Source organism: Coenobita brevimanus, chromosome 116 (genome assembly GCF_032717465.1).
Source record: "Coenobita brevimanus isolate Jiangsu-jjx chromosome 116, ASM3271746v2, whole genome shotgun sequence".
In the NCBI taxonomy this organism is placed as follows: Eukaryota; Metazoa; Arthropoda; class Malacostraca; order Decapoda; family Coenobitidae; genus Coenobita; species Coenobita brevimanus.
The window spans coordinates 3,019,560-3,040,720 of NC_137069.1; the positions used below are offsets into that span (position 1 = coordinate 3,019,560).

General features: G+C 40.1%; 1 protein-coding gene across 1 annotated transcript in view; it reads right to left on the reverse strand.

Moving 5' to 3' along the window:
• LOC145418749 (dnaJ homolog subfamily B member 12) overlaps window positions 1-17,143 on the reverse strand; it is a 37,033-nt gene extending 19,890 nt beyond the window's left edge. The window contains exons 1-4 of the mRNA XM_080287084.1: window positions 16,987-17,143; window positions 10,639-10,876; window positions 8,421-8,566; window positions 6,276-6,413 (exon numbers count right to left, since the gene is read on the reverse strand). Of these exons, the coding sequence (XP_080143210.1) occupies window positions 6,276-6,413; window positions 8,421-8,566; window positions 10,639-10,876; window positions 16,987-17,125 (661 nt within the window). The 5' untranslated portion in view covers window positions 17,126-17,143. The remainder of the gene's footprint in view (window positions 1-6,275; window positions 6,414-8,420; window positions 8,567-10,638; window positions 10,877-16,986) is intronic.
• Window positions 17,144-21,161: the final 4,018 nt, after the last annotated feature.

Below are 21,161 nucleotides of genomic sequence, written 5' to 3' on the forward strand. Positions count from 1 at the left end.
TGTCCACTGCCATTTCACCCGACCCCAAGGAATATAAACTGTGGTCATACAACTTCACAAAGGAAGTTCTGACCTGCTGGCAAATGCTCCCTGACTCTGCTCGACTGGCCAGACAAACTCAAACTTTCTGTGCTGCAAAAAGCTGACCACAGTGCAGAGCCAGAAGACCAGTAAGAGCACCAGGCCCAAAAGGAAGAACATTTGCAAGTAGTGGACCACTATGGCCATCAGTGTGACCAGAATGGCTTCCTGGGGTGTCCGCGAGCCTGCAAATCAACAGAGACGAGCATTGCACCAGCCGAGCACCACCACCACCACGTACACGCCCAATAATCCTTTATAAATACTGGTAATAAAAACACTACCATACTGTTATACTTCTTATACTGGTCTCTCCAAGCACTAATCCTTCACAAACATTACAATAAGCAGCATACTATCATATCTGTTATATTGTAAGACTGCAAATCAAGACAAGCATTGTACCAATCACCACCACCACACATGCCCAGTAGCTAATCCTGCTTGAACCTTACACACACACACACACACACACACACACACACACACCAGCATACCATTACACCTATTATACAGTACTTGTCTCAAAAATCCTTCAAAAACAGTAGAAACATTATTACCGTATACTCATTATACTTGTCCCTGTTACGGTACTATTATCAACGTCACTTCTACAATATCATCACCTTTAGCATATCCTGGTATAGTAATTATATTTAGCCAGCACCACCTCAAAAGACCACTACCTCTTTACCAACACCAACATACTACTACTTGTCACTTCTACTGCTTCACCATCATTAGCACATAATTACAGCCATCAGCATATAATTTATACAGTAATCTCCTGAACTTCATCATCATTGGCACACTTAGACTGTACGTAGCACCTACAATAAAAATGGTAACAACCAATCCCATTTAACCCCATCCAAGAATGGGGACCTGAGACTAAGCTACCATAATCCCACTGCTGTTGGTGTTGCTCAACCCTCACAGCCATAACCATGTGAATAAATATAGAGATTCCGTTTTCTTTCTAAAGTTCCAGATACACTTGTAGTCAGAGCTGTGACCTTATGAGTAGTAATGACTGCTATAGCACATTTGTTGTAACCTGACACAGATACGTAACTTCTTCCAGCTCATATGATGGCCAAGCATAGTCAGATGGCAGAGTTAATTTAAATAGTAATAAAGACGACTTATTCCTACCTCATAAGTATGTCTTATTGTGTCTCCTGTAACCATGTCCTGGTTTTAAATTTATGGGAGTGGCCCAGATCCATGTGATGAAAACAAACAACTGTAAACATTCAGAATTAATCTGAAGCATAAGAGTATATTTTTCAGACAATGTGAACTCTTACTAACAGTGAAATACAGTACTACTTTTGCTATATTTTACTGTCAGCAAATGGCAACCTTACAGTATCCTGCCCTTTCTCGACTGTTTCATCCCAGGTGCAAGTTGTTCATTTAATTTTTCCACCCACAAGATGAGTCTATCCAGTTCTAGTAGTGAATAATGTTATTAAGATTATATCTAACTCCTCTAATTCAAAAACTCTCCCCTCCATTGAACAAAATAGCCAAGAAGTACCACAAATAAACCAAATTGTCAGCTGCCTGGATGAGCTAATAACCTGATAGAAAAAATAAAAATGTAGAGTCTGGCTAGAAACATCTCTCTTAACCCTTCAAGTATAGCAATGTTGTTATTGGCTTTATTTTGTCTGTTACAACTAATTTCATTCAGCTTACAGAAGACTCCAATGTTTCCTTGTGTCAATAGATTTACACTTTCTTCTTCACCATATACCCCCTTCCAACACACACACAATTTATAGTAGTAGTTAGGAGAAACACACTGAGGTGGTTTGGCCTTGTGGAGAGGATGGAGAGTGAGAGACTGATGAGGAGAGTGTATGTGAATGAGGTGGAGGGGGAGAGAGGGAGCGGGAGGCCAAGGATGAGATGGAGGGATGGAGTGGAGAAGTATATGAGGGATGGGGGTGTGAGCTGGGGGCAGAGCAGTGAAATGGCAGGGGACAGGGCGACATGGAGGCGATTTGTTTGTGACCACCCCTTACAGGATTAAGGCGTCTGGCAATAGATAGACAGTTAACTTATCTACAGACAGACACCTTAAGCTTGATATGGGCGGTCAGAAACAAACTGTCTCCACATCACACTATCCCCCATTATCACTTCATCAGGCTGCCCTCCCTCCAACTCCAACAATCCTTACCTGAATACCTCTCCACCCCATCCTTCCACTTCATCCTTCGTCTCCCCCTTCCCTCTCTACCTCACTCACATTCTTCTAGTCTCCCTCCTCTCCCCTTTCCCTCTCTTCCTCACACTCTTCTAGTCAATCTCTCAATCTCCATTCTTTCCACATGGCCATATCATCTCAGGGTGCTTCAAACACCTTTCAAAACATCCACATCAACACCACAATACACCTCATCTTCCTCATTAATCTACCTGAAAATCTGGCAACCCTCAATACACTATCAGTCAATCACCACAATTACATTATCACAATCACACAGTTCCTTATTAAATCACTTCAGCATCATCACTATCACTTCTTCACCAGTGCAAGTTCTCTCCCTCTTTCATGCCCTCTCTTTCCTTGCTTTTGGGATCCTACCTCGCCCTGTCCTTATGTGGGAAAAAGGTTTGAGTGATGATGACAATACATTTCAACTTTCTTCTCATATACCAACCTCTTTCCTCTCCTCTCATAAAAATAGCCAATACAAAACATCGAGAGAGAGAGAGAGAGAGAGAGAGAGAGAGAGAGACACACACACACACACACACACACACACACACACACACACACACACACACACACACACACACACACACACGCACCAACATCTGCTCAACTGAAAGATCCAAACACTTATTCACTCTCTACTTAAGCCCTCCATATCCTGACACCCCCTCACAGACACAAATACTGTATTCACACTTCACACCACCACCCACACCACACACAACTCTCCTCCTGTTGGCCCAGCAGTAATCAACCCCAAAGGTCATGGACATCATTTATATTTCACTCTTGTTGCTATCATACAACTTTATTCAAATTAGGAGAGCCTCTAGCAGTGAAGGGGATACTGAAAGCTGCATCTGAGTACTCTAAACTTCCCTATCATGCAGAATAAAATGATCTGGAAACACCATGAATAAAAATCTATCTATCTATAGTCTGACGGCCAAATCCCGCAAAGGGTGGCTACAGACAAAACGCCTCCAAGTCGCTGTCACCCACCATTTGACATTCCTCCCCCAACTCACTCCCCCCTCCCTCATACTCTCAACTCCATCCCTCCACCTCATCCTCAGTCTCCCCCTCCCTCTCCCTCCCTCCAATTCAGCTACATACACCCTCTTAGTCAGTCTTTCATTCTCCATTCTCTCCACATGTCCAAACCACCTCAGCGTATTTCTCCTACGTTTCTCAATCACATCCACATCCACCCCACAACGTTCTTTCACTTCTCCACTCGTCAACTTGTCCCTCGTGTCACTCCACATGCTCCTCTCAGGTAACTCATAAATAAAAGGCATCTAATTATTGGGGTTAAGTGCAGGAAAGCTAAAGGAAATCAGTTAGTCCTGTGATGCACATACTAGCACTTCTGTATTATCTGTTCTATATAATAACACAGACATAACAATAAATATAAGAAAAAAAAAAAGTAACATTAAAAGCTAAATTCTTTAAAAAAAAATATTGCCTTAGTAGAAACAAGACTTACCATTGACATAAACAAGCCAACATGTCATTATTTTTCAGTTCTTTTTTGTTCATTCCCCAGTAAATTGTAGAATATGCGCCACTTAAGCAATGATACCTATAAAGCCAATCACCCAGCTCTGCCAATTTACAATGCTATATATATGGAAAACATTGTAATAACTATAAACATTCCTATTTCTCCCATCTTTCCTGTCACTTCTTATTGATTTTCTTTCCTTTTCAGGTGGCTTTACATTGGGTGACAAGCCAAATGGTTTCCCGTAAGCCAAGAAACAATTTACAACGCTGGGTGGTAACCATATAACCAACCCATACGTGCTCCCTACGTGTCAACAAGTGGGTTGGTGGAGGGTTAGTGCCCCTCCCCGTAAAACAAATAACTCAAAAGTCAAACGGCCACCCCTTATGCGATTATGGCGTCTGGCAATAGATAGACAGATAGATTAATGAAGACGACCACCCGTAATAAACTGTAATAAAGATAAACACACATATAAAGACGAGCACCTGCATCACGAATTAATATCTAGAAATAATAGTTCACTACTCTAGCCACGACTCAATGATAACGACTACTACCAGGTCAATATCAGCACTTTTTCTAAGGACTCAGTTCTCCAAGGAAAATGCTCTTTAATATGAACAACCAGGGATCATCATCATCATCACCACCACTACATCATCACTATCACCACCACCCTATCATCACCACCACCATCACTACCACCAATGCATCAACATCATCATCATCACCACTACATCATCATCATCATCAACACCATCATCATCATCGCCACCATCACCATTACCACCAATGCATCATCACCAGCATCATCATCATCACCATCACCACTACTAATCATCATCATCATCATCATCATCATCATCTGGAATAAGGGTTGCATTCTAGGAAGCACTGGGGAAGCCATAACACCTCTTCCTTGGCAATTTATTCTGCATATTACACCTCAATATCTTCTTGCATGAATGTTATTAATGTACACTATGATCACGTTAAAACAAAACAAATAGCATAAAAGATAATGTTAAGGTGTACCAATAATACACAAAATAAACCACTAGAGATGAGGTGCAGTGAAATGGCGGGGGACAGGGTGACATGGAGGTGATTAGTTTGTGGCCACCCCTTCTGGGGAGTAAGAGGTCTGGCAGTAGATAGATAAATGGATAGATGAGGTGCAACAAAGCCTCCTATGCCACTTACAATATGGGCCTCATTCCCACCTAAAGATGGAGTGGGGAGACAAAGAAGCCAAAGCTATGGCCAAAAACACAATTAAAATATCATATGGTTGTCAAAAAAAAACAACTAAATAATAATACAGAAAAATAAATAAATAAAAAAATAATAAAATAAAAATAAATCCATCATCTAATCCAGTGTTGCCCCATGAAGAGAGTACGAGTTTACGAAAAGACAGTCTGCAAGAAAGTATACTGGTAAAAACTCTCCATGGACTCTTCTTATAAAAAAGAAAGAAAGAAAACATAGGCAAAATTTTCTACAATGAATACTGTTCTGAATATCATACCTTTAACAACCATATACCGGCAGTATTATTTCAACTGCTTAAAACGAAGTAGTGTGGCGATAACCTGAAACTCAACAAAAAACACATGGAAGGAGGAATATTTGTGTGTGTGTGTGTGTGTGTGTGTGTGTGTGTGTGTGTGTGTGTGTGTGTGTGAGTGTGTGTGTGTGTGTGAATACGCAAAACTGTCACTCACTTTGATGAACCAAACCCAAATACGGTAGAACCTCGGTCCTCGAACACAATCCGTTCTGGAAGGCTGTTCCAGGACCGAATTGGTCGAGGACCGAACTAATTTTCCCCATAAGAAATAATGTAAATCATTTTAATCCGTTCCAAGACCCCAGATGCTTACCTATTTAAGTTTCAGCACTGGTACCAGTGCTTTCCTTTACGAGGTGACTGTATATTTCTCTTGCCTTTTCACAAATTATATACTCACTAACACTGTCTCCTGCTAACTGTTTCTCATTGATGAAGATAAGCAATAATTTTTCCACTTCTTCAATTATTTTCCGCACTACTTTCCTCCTTTCACTGCCAGTAGCCGTACTGGATGAACTTGCTTTCTTTGGAGCCATTATTAGGGGCTAATACTGCACTGAATCAAGAAAAATGTGAAGCACAGCAGGACAACCACGTTGACGAACAACAAAGGTGGACGCGTGACTGTCGGTCGGCCAGCTTCCCTTCGTTTGGCTACGTTCAGGTTGGTCGAGGTCCGATATTTTGGTCGACCTCTGGAGCAAAAATTTCTTGAATTTTTTGGTTGAGGTCCGATTTGTTCGACATGTGAGATGTTCGAGGACCGAGGTTCCACTGTACACTGCATTTATTACAACTTCAATCAGCAGAAATAACCTGTCCACCTCAACTACTCCCTGCACTACAAAACGAAACAAATTTTAAGCACTCACTCTCATATCCGCGTGTGAAGTCGGTGTGTGTGTAGGAGTTGCGGTGGTGTGAGGGGGCGCTGGCTTCTTCTGGCCCATACAAGTCATACTGTTTCTTCTTCTCTGGATCACTCAACACCGCAAACGCATTGCCCACAGCTGTTAGGAGGCAAGTGCCATTAATCCCTTAAGTCTGTTAATGCATTCTGTTTTATTCATACACTATTTCGTTTTATTCTTACACCGTAAATGTATTTTGTTTTATTCTTGCTGCCTTAAGACATTTTTAAAACTTTTGAGAGGCTGTTTGTAGCAATGGGTTTTGAAACAATTTCCATTAAACCCAGTCACAACCTAATATCTCTCTATGCTCTATAAAAAGGTATGAAGGCAGAATGAACAACAATGTAAAAATATGTTATCAGTTTGGAAGGGTTAACAAAAACATAATGTATTTTTTAAACCGATGACTGTATGGAGACCTAAAAACACATATTATAATTTTAAATCTGAACGATACACAAAGGCAGTGCTCTCTGATTAACTTCCTCACTCTAATGGTGTATTATCAATTTTATTCTACCCACCCTCAGATAATTTTACTCAATTTTGGAGAAACTTTCTGAAGCAGAGGGTGTAGATTTATCCTTCACTTACCCCCTCAATACACACTGTTTCCCTCGGCTGATTAATAGTGTCTGGAGGTAGCAACAATAAACCAGTAAAATATGAAATTAAATCAAAGAGGTTAGGTTTTGCAGGGAGGGAAACCCTTGGAAGGTGAAGGGCTAAAATCACAGCTTCTGATCACTGATACTTTACTTGCCGGGGTTTTCCTCCTTCAAATAACACTGTCTACCTGTAGCCAGACTAAAGTCCTGTGTGTCCACTATTTAGAAATGCGTTTACATTTTCTGCCAAAGAAGATTCTCTGAAGCTGAATAAATTTGTCCAGTACTACACAGACTACAGTAAGTAATCTGATTGAGGGGGTAAATGCAATACCTTGAACTCCCCTCTCCTTGCTTTGACAAGAGGTTTTTCCATCATGTAAAATGATGCCAAAAAGTAGGTAAGTTTCCTATCTACTACTGATGTTTCTTAACCCCAGTCTGTCTGGCTGAGCAGATCTGTTGATCACAGGTAAGCAACTGATTCTGTGGGACCATCCTACAGGTACATTACAGTAAAATACATTATGCAGGGAATCAGCGTCCCTCTTTGGGTAGACAGCACCTCCCCTGGATTGGGCCAGGGTTCTTCTCCATGGCTAGGTGCAGGGAAAAATGAGGAGGTTTGAACCCCAGGTGGATGCCACAGCTGCTTTGCTCCACCCTGGGTAAACAGTACCACACTGTGTAGGCTCCTTGTCAGAACCAGTTTGCTTCCCGTAAAGGATCTAAACTGCAACAGCCTATCCTTAGACCCTCCTATGCCACCAAAGGGATAATGTGGGTCTAGTTGTTACCCTTTTTATTACACAAGTTGGTTGTATTCAGCTTATTAAAATAACCTTTTAGTGCTACTGTTACTGTGGCTCCATGCTCATCTGCACATGAATCCAAGAAATTAGTTCTATTGCCACCTATAAAGTGAATCTGTCAGTTTCCACCACCTGACAATACCGAGTGCAGCGAAAAAGGCGAAATACTGTGTTGCATTCTTTATTTTTAACAAGGATTCTTTATTTCAGTGACAGCTTCATAGCTGTACAAGTACAAAGTGGTGCATTTTAACTGTCTGCAACTTTCCTATTATACCGTACTGCAAGTCCTTGTCAAAATTCCATATATTCAGGATCTCAAAATACTGTATCAGTATCATAACTTCTTCCATACAAATGGATCAACTGGTACTGTACACTGGGGGAAACTGGGAAATTAACCAAGCAATTTTCCTTCATTTTACCAAAGACTTTATATTATGAAACACTGTTTAAAGAGGCAGCATGTAACAGTGGTATGGTCAATAAGGTGGTAAGGGTTGCACTGACCATCCCAAACTTCCAAGGGAATATCCTGGACACGATAAAGTGTTCTCATTGGTATACCTCATAAATAGATTTGGCTACTCCTTGGTCACTCTATCATTTAAATCCAAGATACACACTTGCATATACAGTAACTAAGACTTTCTGTACAACCCCACTTCTCCATTCCTACTTACCTTTAAAAGCTTCACTGGCCCCTGGTGCCTTATTCTTGTCTGGGTGAAACTGTAGTGCCAGCTTACGGTACGCCTTCTTCAGGTCACTGTCTGTGGCTTCCTTAGAGACACCCAGGATCTCATAGTAGTCCTTACACCGCATGATCCTGGGGAGTATATACCATACATTAGTTTATGTCCCAAGCAACACATCAATCAAATAGCCAAAATCATTCCTCAATCACTAAACTTCCCCATTATCATACCTTCTATAATGGTACCTCATTAAGAGACTCACTCTGACTACTAAGTTTCACTAGTACCACATCAATCAAAACTACATCACATTAATACATGCAGTTTCAGGAATGCATCTGTGTAGGAATTTTTTGCCTGCATTAAGCATAAAACCAGCAGTACTTGCGAGTTCCTTCTTTACCCCTGCACAATTGTTGACTCCCTGTGTGGAGTACAACTCTCACGTGTGGGAAGGCTCCCCACATACAGCTCGTCTCAATAGGGTGGAGTCAAAGGCTTTTCGTCTCATTAACTCTCCTCCTCTTACTGACGTCCTTCAACCTCTGTCTCTTCGTCGCACTGTTGCATCTTTATCTCTTTTCTATCACTACTTCAATGGTCACTGCTCCTCTGAACTGTCTGCATGCATTCCTCCACCTCTACGACAGGTGCGTAGCACCCATCTAGCAGCAAACTCTCATCCCTTTTCTGTCCAGCTCTCTAATGCAAGAGTTAACCGTTACTCCCAGTCCTTCATTTATGCAACGGGTCAACTCTGGAACTGTCTCCCTCTGTCTGTATTCCCTGCTTCCTATGATCTCCAGTCTTTGAAACGCAGTGTGTCCAGGCATCTCGAAATGATTGGATCTTGAATTTGGCTCTCTCTTGTATTTTGTTTTTCTCTTGGAGGGAACAATAACTGTGGGCTCCTGGCCTTTGGCTCCTTCTTCCTCGCATTATTTAAAAAAAAAAAAAATGCTGCACCTACAAATTTCTAACTGTTTTGAAGTTTGTCCCATAACGATAACACTGCAGACTAAGCAAGTTCAAAACCTGAAGTGCAGGGTTTGAATATCTACATCCCCCCAGTATACTTTGCTGTGGAATTTGGTTCCTCATGGGAATATGCAGCTTATGGCTGGCTGTGGCTAAATGCCATAACAGAATCAGGGCATTTTCACATTATGGCCAGAATCACACATTTCTGATGCAAACTGTCTGATTGCGTTGGTACTTGGTATACATTAAATGGTAGATTATATATATATTAAATGAATATTAGTTTTCAGTTTCAACATAAACAACTTAATCATGACCTTTCCAAAGAGTTTGTCTTCTCAACACTCAGCTGATTAAAGTACCAGCACAACATACACTTCACAACAGTACATCTAAATTCATTAGCTACAGACAGACCTCACTTCAAAGGCTAAGATGTGTACAGCTAAACCATGCTTTTGGCTATTAAACCATAACAAAATAAAACACAGTAAAAATAATAACACAGCAAGGTCAATTCAACTGGAAACAGATGCTAAATCACCATCTTCACAAAGAAAAAAATTAAATAATATGTATCTCAGAGTTCCACTTTTACTGTTTCCCTTTCTTGTGTCTGGATTCTTTGTGCTTCATCTTCAGGTGGGACTAATGGTCGGTATGATTCACAGCCAACTCCATTAAAATCTATCCTACTTTTATGCATTCCCTACCATGTTTTAGGATCCTATGCACTGAATTTCTTAGTGGAAATCATGGTCAGGATAATAACCTTTCCGTAAATCTCACTGATGCCTATTAACCACTGCAGAAAAAAAAGCATGTGAAGATATGACACTTATAAAGAGGACAATGTAAGTATAGTAAAGTAGGTTTGTTTTCATCTTAAGAAACTGGACCACACCCACAACTTAAACAGTAAATTGTGGCTGCATAAAATTTAACGAGATTTATGAAGTAGGAGTGGGTTTCCATGGATACTAGTTAATCCTCCCTTTCTGTCAGACTACACCTGACCATCACCTGAGATGAAAAGGGATAAGAGCTTTGTCTGGTTAAAACAAACATGCTAATGTCTTGTCAAATCCACCCTCTAATCTCACTACATTTGCCATAAACTGGGCTGAATGGGGTTTGGGATATCTTTCAGGTTAGAGTACAAACCAATATGCTTTAGTTTGTTTTCTAGGTTAGGGTAAATGAGCTACAGTTTCACACTCACTTTTTGACAGCATCCACTTGATCCCGGGTGTACTCATTGGATGACCCTGACTGTGTGCCACTCCCCGACTTTTCCTCGGCGGTGGAGGAGGTTCGGCGCTGTCGCAATCCCTCCCCTCCCCCAGGTCCCCCCCCACCCCGGCCGCCACCCCCACCCTCACCCTCGCCCCCTGCTGTGCCATTACTGTGGCTGCTCCCACTGCTTGTCCCACTCAGTCTGTTCAGAAGCTCCAAGAAATCTGGAAAGAAAAATTTTAATTCCTGTTATACAGTACAGTGCTAACATACAGTAACCCCTCCATCTGTGTGGGTTTCATGTGCACTAAACACCTTTTGAGCGGAGAGATACACTACACCCTACCTACAATTGACACACATGGTAAAAAATCTGATGTGTGCTGGGAAAATTCCAGAACTCAGCCCCCAAAACACAGGCTGCCGGTCATCAGTATTATGAGTTCCACACAATGATGTACAGTATGGCCAATGATACACAAATATGTTGATACTGATTATCTGACGGCTGCTTTCATATATTCATTATGTAATTCATACAATACCAGTCATATACAGTACCGTACTGTATTATGTTAACACGATATACTGTATAATGATTAAACTGCATTTACTCTAAATATCTCATTCCACAATAGGCCTGTCCCACCTGCATTGGGGCTAAGAATATTGTTACTTATTCCAAGTGAGTGAGGTGCATAGATGGAAATGAACAGAACCAAAATCAGGCAACTAGCTATGTACGTAACAAAGGAGACAGGCTGGTGCCACCTGCACGCAGTGCATACAGTAAAACCTCGATATAATGGACTTCAGTAGTCCGGGATTCACTTTTTATCAGACTTGAGGAGCTACCGGACTAAAATCCTATATATCGGAAAAAGTCTGATAAAGCCAGAAGCAGTCCGGACTGCCAGACCACTTCAGGTATGTTCACCACAGTAAGGTAAATAAAAGACATGTTTATCAGTGTACAGTACAGTATTATTATATACTGTATACTATACCATTTGATTAATGTAGTGAAGTTATAACACAGTACAGTACCACAATGGTAGTCGAAACAGTTTAAAAACTGTTCATGCAATCCGTACTAATGTCTGATATATCGGAAAAAGTCCGGGTTAGCAGGGGGATGTCCGGATGTCGCTTTTGTCAGAATTTTGCATTTTTTGGACTGGCTTGGGCCCAAATTAGTCCGTTATAGTGAGGTCTTACTGTATTTACGTAATCATTTTCATACTTTCTGAAGAAGGAGCTATAGGCACTGAAAATATTTTGCTATTTATTAAAAGTAAAAGTGAGACGAGCAGATGGAAACAAGTAGAGCTGAAAGCAGGCAACATGCTACATAAAGTTACATAACACAAAGGAGACAAGCTGGCCCCACAGGTGTGCATATTGATGTACCATAAAAATTTTATTATTTTCCACAGATGGAGTTACAGGCACTAAGATTAAATATGGTAAGCCTTATCTATCTATCTATAGCCAGACACCATAATCCCGTAAGGGGTGGCCGTTTGTCTTTGAGTTAGTTGTTATACGAAGAAGGGCACTAACCCTCCACCAACCCACTTGTTGATACACCGGGAACATGTATCGGTTAGTTATTTGGTTACCACCCAGCATTGTACTGTTAATGGTTTCCTGGCTTACAGAAAACCATTAGCCTTGTCACTCAATGTAAAGCCACCTGAAAAGGACAGAAGGGTAATAAAAAGTGACAGGAAAGTTGCCCCTTTTTTAAGCCCAGCGATGTTTCCAAAGGTTGTATGTTTACTACACTGAATGTTAGGTATGATCAGCGGGGGCTCAAAACTTTTAAAGAGGGCCAAAAAAAGGGGACTCTAGGTGAATTTTTGAAATTCACTATGCCAAATAGCCTTACAACATGGGTTACAATGGTTACATATGTGCAGACCAGTAAGTACAGTAATATGCAATGGTAGATGCTGTGCAAATGGAAAGGTTACTGTACTCAACAACAACTGACCTATACAAAAGGGACTAAATGCTCTCTCTCTCTCTAATTACTGCACTGGTGCTTCATATGATGGGATGCCTAGATGTTGATGATGATGACACACCTCTCCAATTAGACAGATACACATCACATACCAATTCTAACCCTTCCAATTAGACAGATACACATCACCTACCAATTCTCACCACTCCAATTAGACAGATACACATCACCTACCAATTCTCACCCTTCCAATTAGACAGATACACATCACCTACCAATTCTCACCAATCCAATACAATTACACATCACCTACCAATTCTCACCCTTCCAATTAGACAGATACACATCACCTACCAATTCTCACCTCTCCAATTAAATACACATCACCTACCAATTCTCACCCTTCCAATTAGATAGATACACATCACCTACCAATTCTCACCTCTCCAATTAGACATATGCACCACCTACCATTCCTCAAGTCAATGGGTAGTCGCCTAAACACATTACAGGTTTGCCCTGGTTAGTAACTAGGCTGCAATAATGAGCAACTGGTAAACAGTGAAATCAGAGCGTACCATCAATGGCAAATGGATTAAGATGACAAAAGACTACCTAGGAAAGTATCTGTTCTTCCACAGGGCAAACACAATTTCAATTCACAATGAAGCACAACATCCTAACAATGAGAAGCTACTAACCAACAACTGCAATCCTTCCGAGAATACAAGAAACTGCAGGCAAAAGGGGGATTACACCTCTTTTTATCTGACAGAGCATTTTAATTACTGTATATTTTATATATATATATATATATATATATATATATATATATATATATATATATATATATATATATATATATCTATATATATATATCTATATATATATATATATATATATATATATATATATATATATATATATATATATATACCCAGTACCCTATGTATACACACAAAACAATGGCTAACAAAACACTTGACTATTTGCACAGACTGGCAATTAAAAAATCCAACATCTTTGCCTTAAGTTTACAAAGCATGAGGACCAAACATCCATGTTTGGGAGTTTTTATATCCCCAAAACAATCCAATGTTGCTGACACGTCAAGGACTTGAGAAAAGTTCTGAAAGCTTCTTCAAAAACGATCTTTTATCCTAAAGGGCATCAGACCAGGTCATGACAAAAACAGGGCTTCCAGGATAAGGGAATAGACACTAGTATATGACACAAACACCACAATAAAAATGCATAAATGGATTCTGGTACATCATGTCTTCATACAACAGATAAAAATAGACAACCAGGGTGTGAGTGGCAACTCCAAGGAGTGAGAGGAAGAGGCAGACAGAGGATAAGATGAAGAGATGAGGTTCAGAAATGTACTAGAAATGGATGGCACAAGTTAAGTCAATAGGTCAGAGGGTAGAAAGCTAAAATAGGCCTTTATCCTGCAGTACACTGCCATGCTGTTTTTAATGGCCATTGGGGCCCATGTGTGGTAAAGTCTTCTGTTAAACTCATACAACCATTACTCTGTAGGCAGAAGCAACACCAATAATAACAACAACTATCAACTCACAGCTGAATGCCCGCAACTACAAATGAGTAAAAGCTGCTAGATCAGTGAGCAATATGACATCAGTTTATAGAACAAAACAATCCACAAGCAAGGAATTCTCTAAGGACAGTAATGCCATGCTAGTGAAAAACAACTTGCATGGGAAGTTTGGTGTAAAGTAACTATGAAATGACTTTATCAACAGTAGTGTACATTTTATAATTAGCTATCAGGAAACAGAGGAAATGAAGATTATTTTACTGTTCTCCAGGAAGTGTGGTGATACTCGGGTACAATTTTTGTTAACTGAAAATACCAATGCGTTGATTTATCATTACATGGTGAAAGCATGAATGCCTTTATTACATCCATAGGATTAATATAAAATAAGTAAACAGGGTCTGATGCAGGACTGCAGGTAGAGATCACATTATATAAAAAAAAAAGAAAAAAAAAGTTACATTTACTTTTGTAACTCAATACCGTAGTAACCTTAAGAAGTGATAACTGTTGAAGTGAGTGCAGGCTACATGTGATATAGGCAATCACTCTGTGCTTACTTCAGAGGTATATTACAATTAAAAAAATACCAAGTGTCTGCAGTAATCATTCATTCATTCATTGCCAGACGCCATGTATCCCAGACGGGGTGGCCAAGGGCTCAGAGTTAATTGTTTTACAGGGAGGGGCACTAATCCTCCACCAACCCCACTTGCCACGTAAGGAGAACGTTATGGAAAACATGAGTCTATTAAAGACAGGTTAGGTTACATTAAACCAGGCTAGGTTAAGTTACGAAAATTTTTGTTAGGTTTGGTTAAACAGGTACTGATATGAATAACTCTGTGCCAAAATGTCAGTCTACAATGATGTCCATCTGTCACTGGCACACAAGATAGCATCCACCTGTTTTTGGCATCACTGTGGAGTTGTAAAAAAAAAAAAAAGACTGCTTTTTAAACACCATTCACCACGTATAAAAGAAATAAAACATCAAAACATGAAATTCCAAAACGAAGATACCCAAAGAATCACATGAAGGGCTTTGGTAATGAAAAGAAAAATTAAGAAAACTGCAAAGTAAGGTGGTCCCATGTCTCCCTGAAGATAACGAAATGAATATGGAAATAGAGTATTGGGTATTATTTCAGATGTACAGTACTGTACACTCAACTGATGAAGAATGAAATTAATGTGTTCATCATTTAGTTTATACAATTCTTATCACTTTTTCTTCTATATACATGTCGCAATGCACTTTTTAGTACTAAGTAGATAAGGAGTGGGAGTGGGAGTTGTTCAGCTTGTAGCTCCGTCCATTACTGAATCTATGTCCAGACAAAATTAATTAGGTTGGGTTACGTAAGATGCAATGAAAGACGAAGATAGGAGCTACAGACTCCCCCTCCCCATCTCCTTTTCTTATGTACAAAGAAAAGCATTTGCAACGAATGCATATACTGTATATGAGGAGTGCTTAGAATTGCTTAAATCCAGCAATGAGCATACAGTATTAATTTATGTCAGACAATTGGGTGTAATTCCGAAAATTTTCCAATACTGTTCCAGCTACTGCACAAAACTAATGTTTGCCCAAAAGTCAAAAGTTACTGCCTTTTCTACACATACGCTCACCTGGGATAGGAATGCAATATTTTGGTTCAAACCCCTTATGGTAACTTCCTAGTTTAACTCTGCCATATTTATTCAATACTGTACTTTTTTGTCATCCAACAATTTTTAGCACACACAATTATAGCAGAGGTAAGAATGAAACCACACTTACCTATTACCATTTGACCAGTGATCCAATTTAAATATGCTATAGATAGATAGATAGACAATATTTGACTTGTTACTTGCGATCTCTACACAAATTATACTGCAGCCACAAATTTGGGGGGGGAGGGTAGTTGGCCCCCCCCCATTACTGGCAAACTAATGACAACTTGTCATTAATACACGCTGTTTACCAAAATATATGCAACAAATACCTTATTGCACTTCCACTTGCTCATAATACTGTACTTCAGTGATTAAAACAGGTAAAATAAAAGTGAGTTTTGATATCTGACTGTTTAAATGTATCAAGTATATACCGTACTAATAACTCTGCTTAGAATCATGAGCCATCTTTCTTTAAAAGTGCTGGATTCAGCCCTGATGATGGTAAATATACTGTGTATATATATCTACATCTATCTATCTACTATATATATATACAAACTATGACTACCAATAAATACTGATATTCATAGTCAAACTACTGCTTGCAAGACATTTTAATTTTTAATAAGGTACTTTCCCCCTGTGCAATCACTGTATGAATAACATTCTGTTAAAAATACCGTAACTAATTGACATACAAGGCTTAACACCAAACTGGCCTGAGCCAATGCTAGAATGAGCTCCTAGGTTGGTTGTATCTTGACAATGTGAGCCAATGAGGTGAGGATTTTGACATGAGCTTATTGACAAAATCTATGGAGGTACTTTACCTGTAGACATTTACCATGAAACTTAGATACAATAAAACTGCAACTAGGAAAATAATCCACGTCATACAGACTGATGTAATTCCACACAAGGTTACATTAGGAAATGTATTAGCCTTCCGGTATCCTACCCTACACTCTATTGCAATATTTCTACAAAAAGGAATTAAAAAAGCACAAAGTACATTACAGTACACACAAATGGTTCACGAAAACAATAATGCGAATAACGAAATGTAAAAATCCGGTGTATGATACCAGGAAGGGCTGGCCATGACGACCTGAGAGTGAAGTAATATTTCTCACCTTGGGTCTTCTGTGAGGGGTATAATCTCTCCGCCTTCTGCGCGAACCTCGTCGCCTTATCTCTGTTGCCCTCTTGGAAGTATTTCTGGGCTAGATTGAAGCATTTTTCAGCTTCATCTTTATTTCCGTCATGAACCATGGTGGTGTATTTTCAGTTGTAAACACTTACTTCTGTAACACTGTCCCTGATTGGCCCGAGTTGACAAATCATTGGAAGTTTGGCGGACCCGGACCAATGAGAAAGCAAGACACAGCTGATAATGACGCTAGAGCCACCTGGTGAGCCACTGCTAACAAATATCAGCTGATGTGCAGTTGCCAAATTATTTTCATTAATCAAGTACTAAACAACTTACACGCACAACTGTACCACAATTATTTAAAAATCCCAATAACATGTTTTATCTAACCTGTTCATCTAAAGAATGAACCACATACAAAATCGTCTGCGGCGAAGAATGGTTTCTTTAGCTTGTATGGTAGACTATCATGTTTCTCGGAAATCTTATCGGACAGATTATATTTTAAAATACACAGCTATATTCAGTAGAAAGAATTTTTGAATTTCCATTGCTTGCTGCCTACCTTTTTCAGACAGAAGCCTATATCCAGTTATCTGAGAAAAAGCTCAAATCAACCACATACTTCTTGCTCTAGTATTTACTTACTTGCCTGTATCTACCAGTCTCTCGCTGTTACCCCCATTATCTGTCAGTAAAGTAGATAATGTAAGAGTGTATATTACTATATAGGCTGCATTAAATACCTGTACTTACCTGTGTTCTATATAGTGGAAGGCGACTGAATAGGGAGCCGATTCTGAGCGGACTCGTATAACTTAAATCTCCCTAAGGCGCTTTTTATGCTTACATACTTTTCTTCTGAAACTGCTAACTAGCTCTGATAGTACTTTATTAGGCTACTGAGGTATAATGTGCAGAATTAATCTCTAAGGAAAAAGTGTTACAAATTCTTTTAGCCTACATATTCTACAGTTCTTACGAAGGAATAAGGAATTAGAATCTTGCATATGTGGCACGATGCAGAGAGCAGCAAGAAAAATGATAATGCTGGAAACAAAAAGTGGGAAAGTCACCTGGGAAATATTAAGCAATGAGGGCTGACGTAGTGAAGAAAAGGGATGCTGAGGGACGGTGTCAGGAAGCAGACGACCGATCAAGAAAAAGATAACACCCTCAGTCTGTTCCCTGTCCTACTTGCACGTTGCGGTAGTGGAGTCTAACTATCTGCCTGTTGCTAGACACCATAATCCCATAAGGTGTGGTCATTTGTCTATGAGTTAGTTGTTTTACGGGGAGGGGCACTAATCCTCCACCAACCCACTTGCTGACACGTAGGGAACACATATGGGTTGGTTATATGGTTACCATCCAGCGTTGTAAATGGTTTCCTGGCTTATAGGAATGGCAATGTAATGTCACCTGAAAAGGAAAGAGGAATAATAATGACAGGAAAGATGGAAGAAATAGGAAGAGAGAGGGCAGACACAAAAAGTGGTAATGATGAAGGAAGAAGCATGGCAGCACTACATCAAGTAAATGGATGATGGTCGCCACCACTTACCACCAACGGGAGTGGAGTGATTCTGACAAATAAAATAGGCAGTTCTGTGGTATGGTTTATTTCATACAAAGAAGTTATCCCTTTTAAGTGCTGGTAGGTTAAGCTGCCGTCAAAAATTCTTCCCTACTCGCATCCAGTGATAAACAGTGAGGCTTGGATAACAGCTGTACCCTCTGGCATGGGACACTTCGTAGTACATTCTTCTTGGCGATTTGTTTTGCATATTATAACTTAATGAAAAAAAAAAAATCATTTTCAACATCGACACAGTTGGCATCGGTACCAAACGAGAGGATACCGAGGTGTATGACGCAAAATAAGTCGCTAAGGAAGAGCTGTTACGAAGTCTCCCAGGCCAAAAGAGAATAAAGACCTAAATCCAAAATGAACTCAAAATCGAAGTTTGTATTTCCCGCGTCGTTCTGAAACTAGGGAAACACTTCGGGAGGAACTCACTGCTTAGGCCACCCCTCACAGGATGCGGCGTTAGGGGACATTTTGACAGACAGATAGATAGAGATATAGATACATACGCAAAGACAGCTGAATAAAGACTGGAATTAACAGAAAAATGACAGACAGCAAGATACAGTAGATGAATAAAGATTGGAACAGACAGAACGATACACTGACAGACAGACAGACATATAGACAGAGTGATATAGGCAGACAGACGGAGAGAGAGAGAGAGAGAGAGAGAGAGAGAGAGAGAGAGAGAGAGAAACCCCTGCACATGTAACTGGGTATGAATACATTGGGACAAAACTGCTAAGACACTGATAGGCACAGACAGACAGACAGGCACAGATGGACGGATAGGTAAACAGATTTAGACATATATATAAAAAAAAAATAATAATAATAATAACTTCCAAACCTCCACGCACATATGAGTGAAAGGAGTAACTTTGAAAATTGAACTGCGAGTGTTACATACATTAAACAGGTGGTGAGTGAACGTGAACCCCGTCTAAATATACGATGGGGGTTCCAGTGAGTTAGTCGGGGCCAACTCAGAGTGGAACCCCAGCATTTTCCCATCTCCTAAATGAGTTCTATAAAATTAGCGGCACCTAATTCAATACAGAACTCTAAATTTTTGACATACAACTACCTACTGACCGCGCCTCAACCCTTTACGTCCGGTGATGTGTTTCTACAATTTATTCTTGCTACCTCCACACGCCTTTATACAACGCAGAAATAATCTTTCGTACTCAGGTTAATGAAGATTGCATACAAATTCCTCAAATTAGATGTCTCTCCAAAGGTAAATAGTTTCCTTTCGTCTATAAAGGCTCCAACATGCTTGTATGGGTCAGCCTTGGTCGCCTAATGCCGGCTTTCCATCTCTGGCAGGCTTCCTATTTGGTCTCTTATCTCTGAGGTCACACTATGACCTCGTCCCAAGTCCTTTTCTGTCTGCCTCGCCCAACCCTACCCCTAACGTCAACACTTCTCACCTTCCGCATCCAACTGTAATCCCCCATCCTCTCAACATCCCCGAACCACCTCAACCTACCCCTCCTCAACACAACACCAATACACTCCAGTCCCATCCTTTCTCTTAACTCTTCCATCGTAAACCTAGCCCCACCAGGCCTCGGATTCAAGGATGCACTGCACATCCACCTATTCATTGTCATTTCTGTACGTTTGAGCCTCTGAATATCTTCTTCCTTTACTGTACACCATATAGCATCACACTACTAACACAAGCCGCATACAAAGATCCCTTAACATGGAGAGATAGCCCTCTCAGCGTCAAGAGAGGCAACAGCTCCCTGAACTTCTTCCAACCACTCCTCACTCATCCAACTGGAGGTGTTATTATATAGCCTAAATTAACCCTCTGACAACCGTATACCTTCCCTAAGTCGAGGAAAATCGTCTGGAGATAGCAAAGAATAAAATAAGACTGAAATCTCTAGTCGCGGGGATTAAATACGTGTTAAGCGAGTGCAAATCGGCATCTAGTCTCTCTCTCTCTCTCTCTCACACACACACACACACACTATTCAAGCAACCGTCAACTTTATCCAGTATTTACAGTGCATTTAAGATCCGCTGCCTATCACTATACATCCATGACTGTTTTGCGATATACAGGAAAAATATAGCATTTCAAAACGCGATGAATATTTACCCTACTCTTATATCTGAGATGGTGAAAGTGTAGTAGCCTCGGAGTTAGAGAGTAATTTATATACGAACCTGCTTATCACTAGGTATCCTTTACATATTCACAAGGGAGGGAAAATTGAACTGATTTTTTTTAACGAGACTTAGTACACAAGGATTAGGCAGAAACTCACGTACTGATAATAAGCTAATCATCATCATCATCGTCGTCGTCGTCATCATCATCATCCCGACCTGATTTTCCTACCTGAGGATGGTAAGACATAAGGGGAAAAATAAAGGAACGAGAAAAAATTTGACAGAGGGAGACCTAATCAACAACATAGCAGGTGAAAGTCCAACAATATATGTTATAAAAGGATACATAACCTTCTCTGCCAACAAGATACATTAATTAGGTGACAGTGAGGCTTGTGTGAGTGATGGTGCCAAGTGCTTGAAATCCAAGC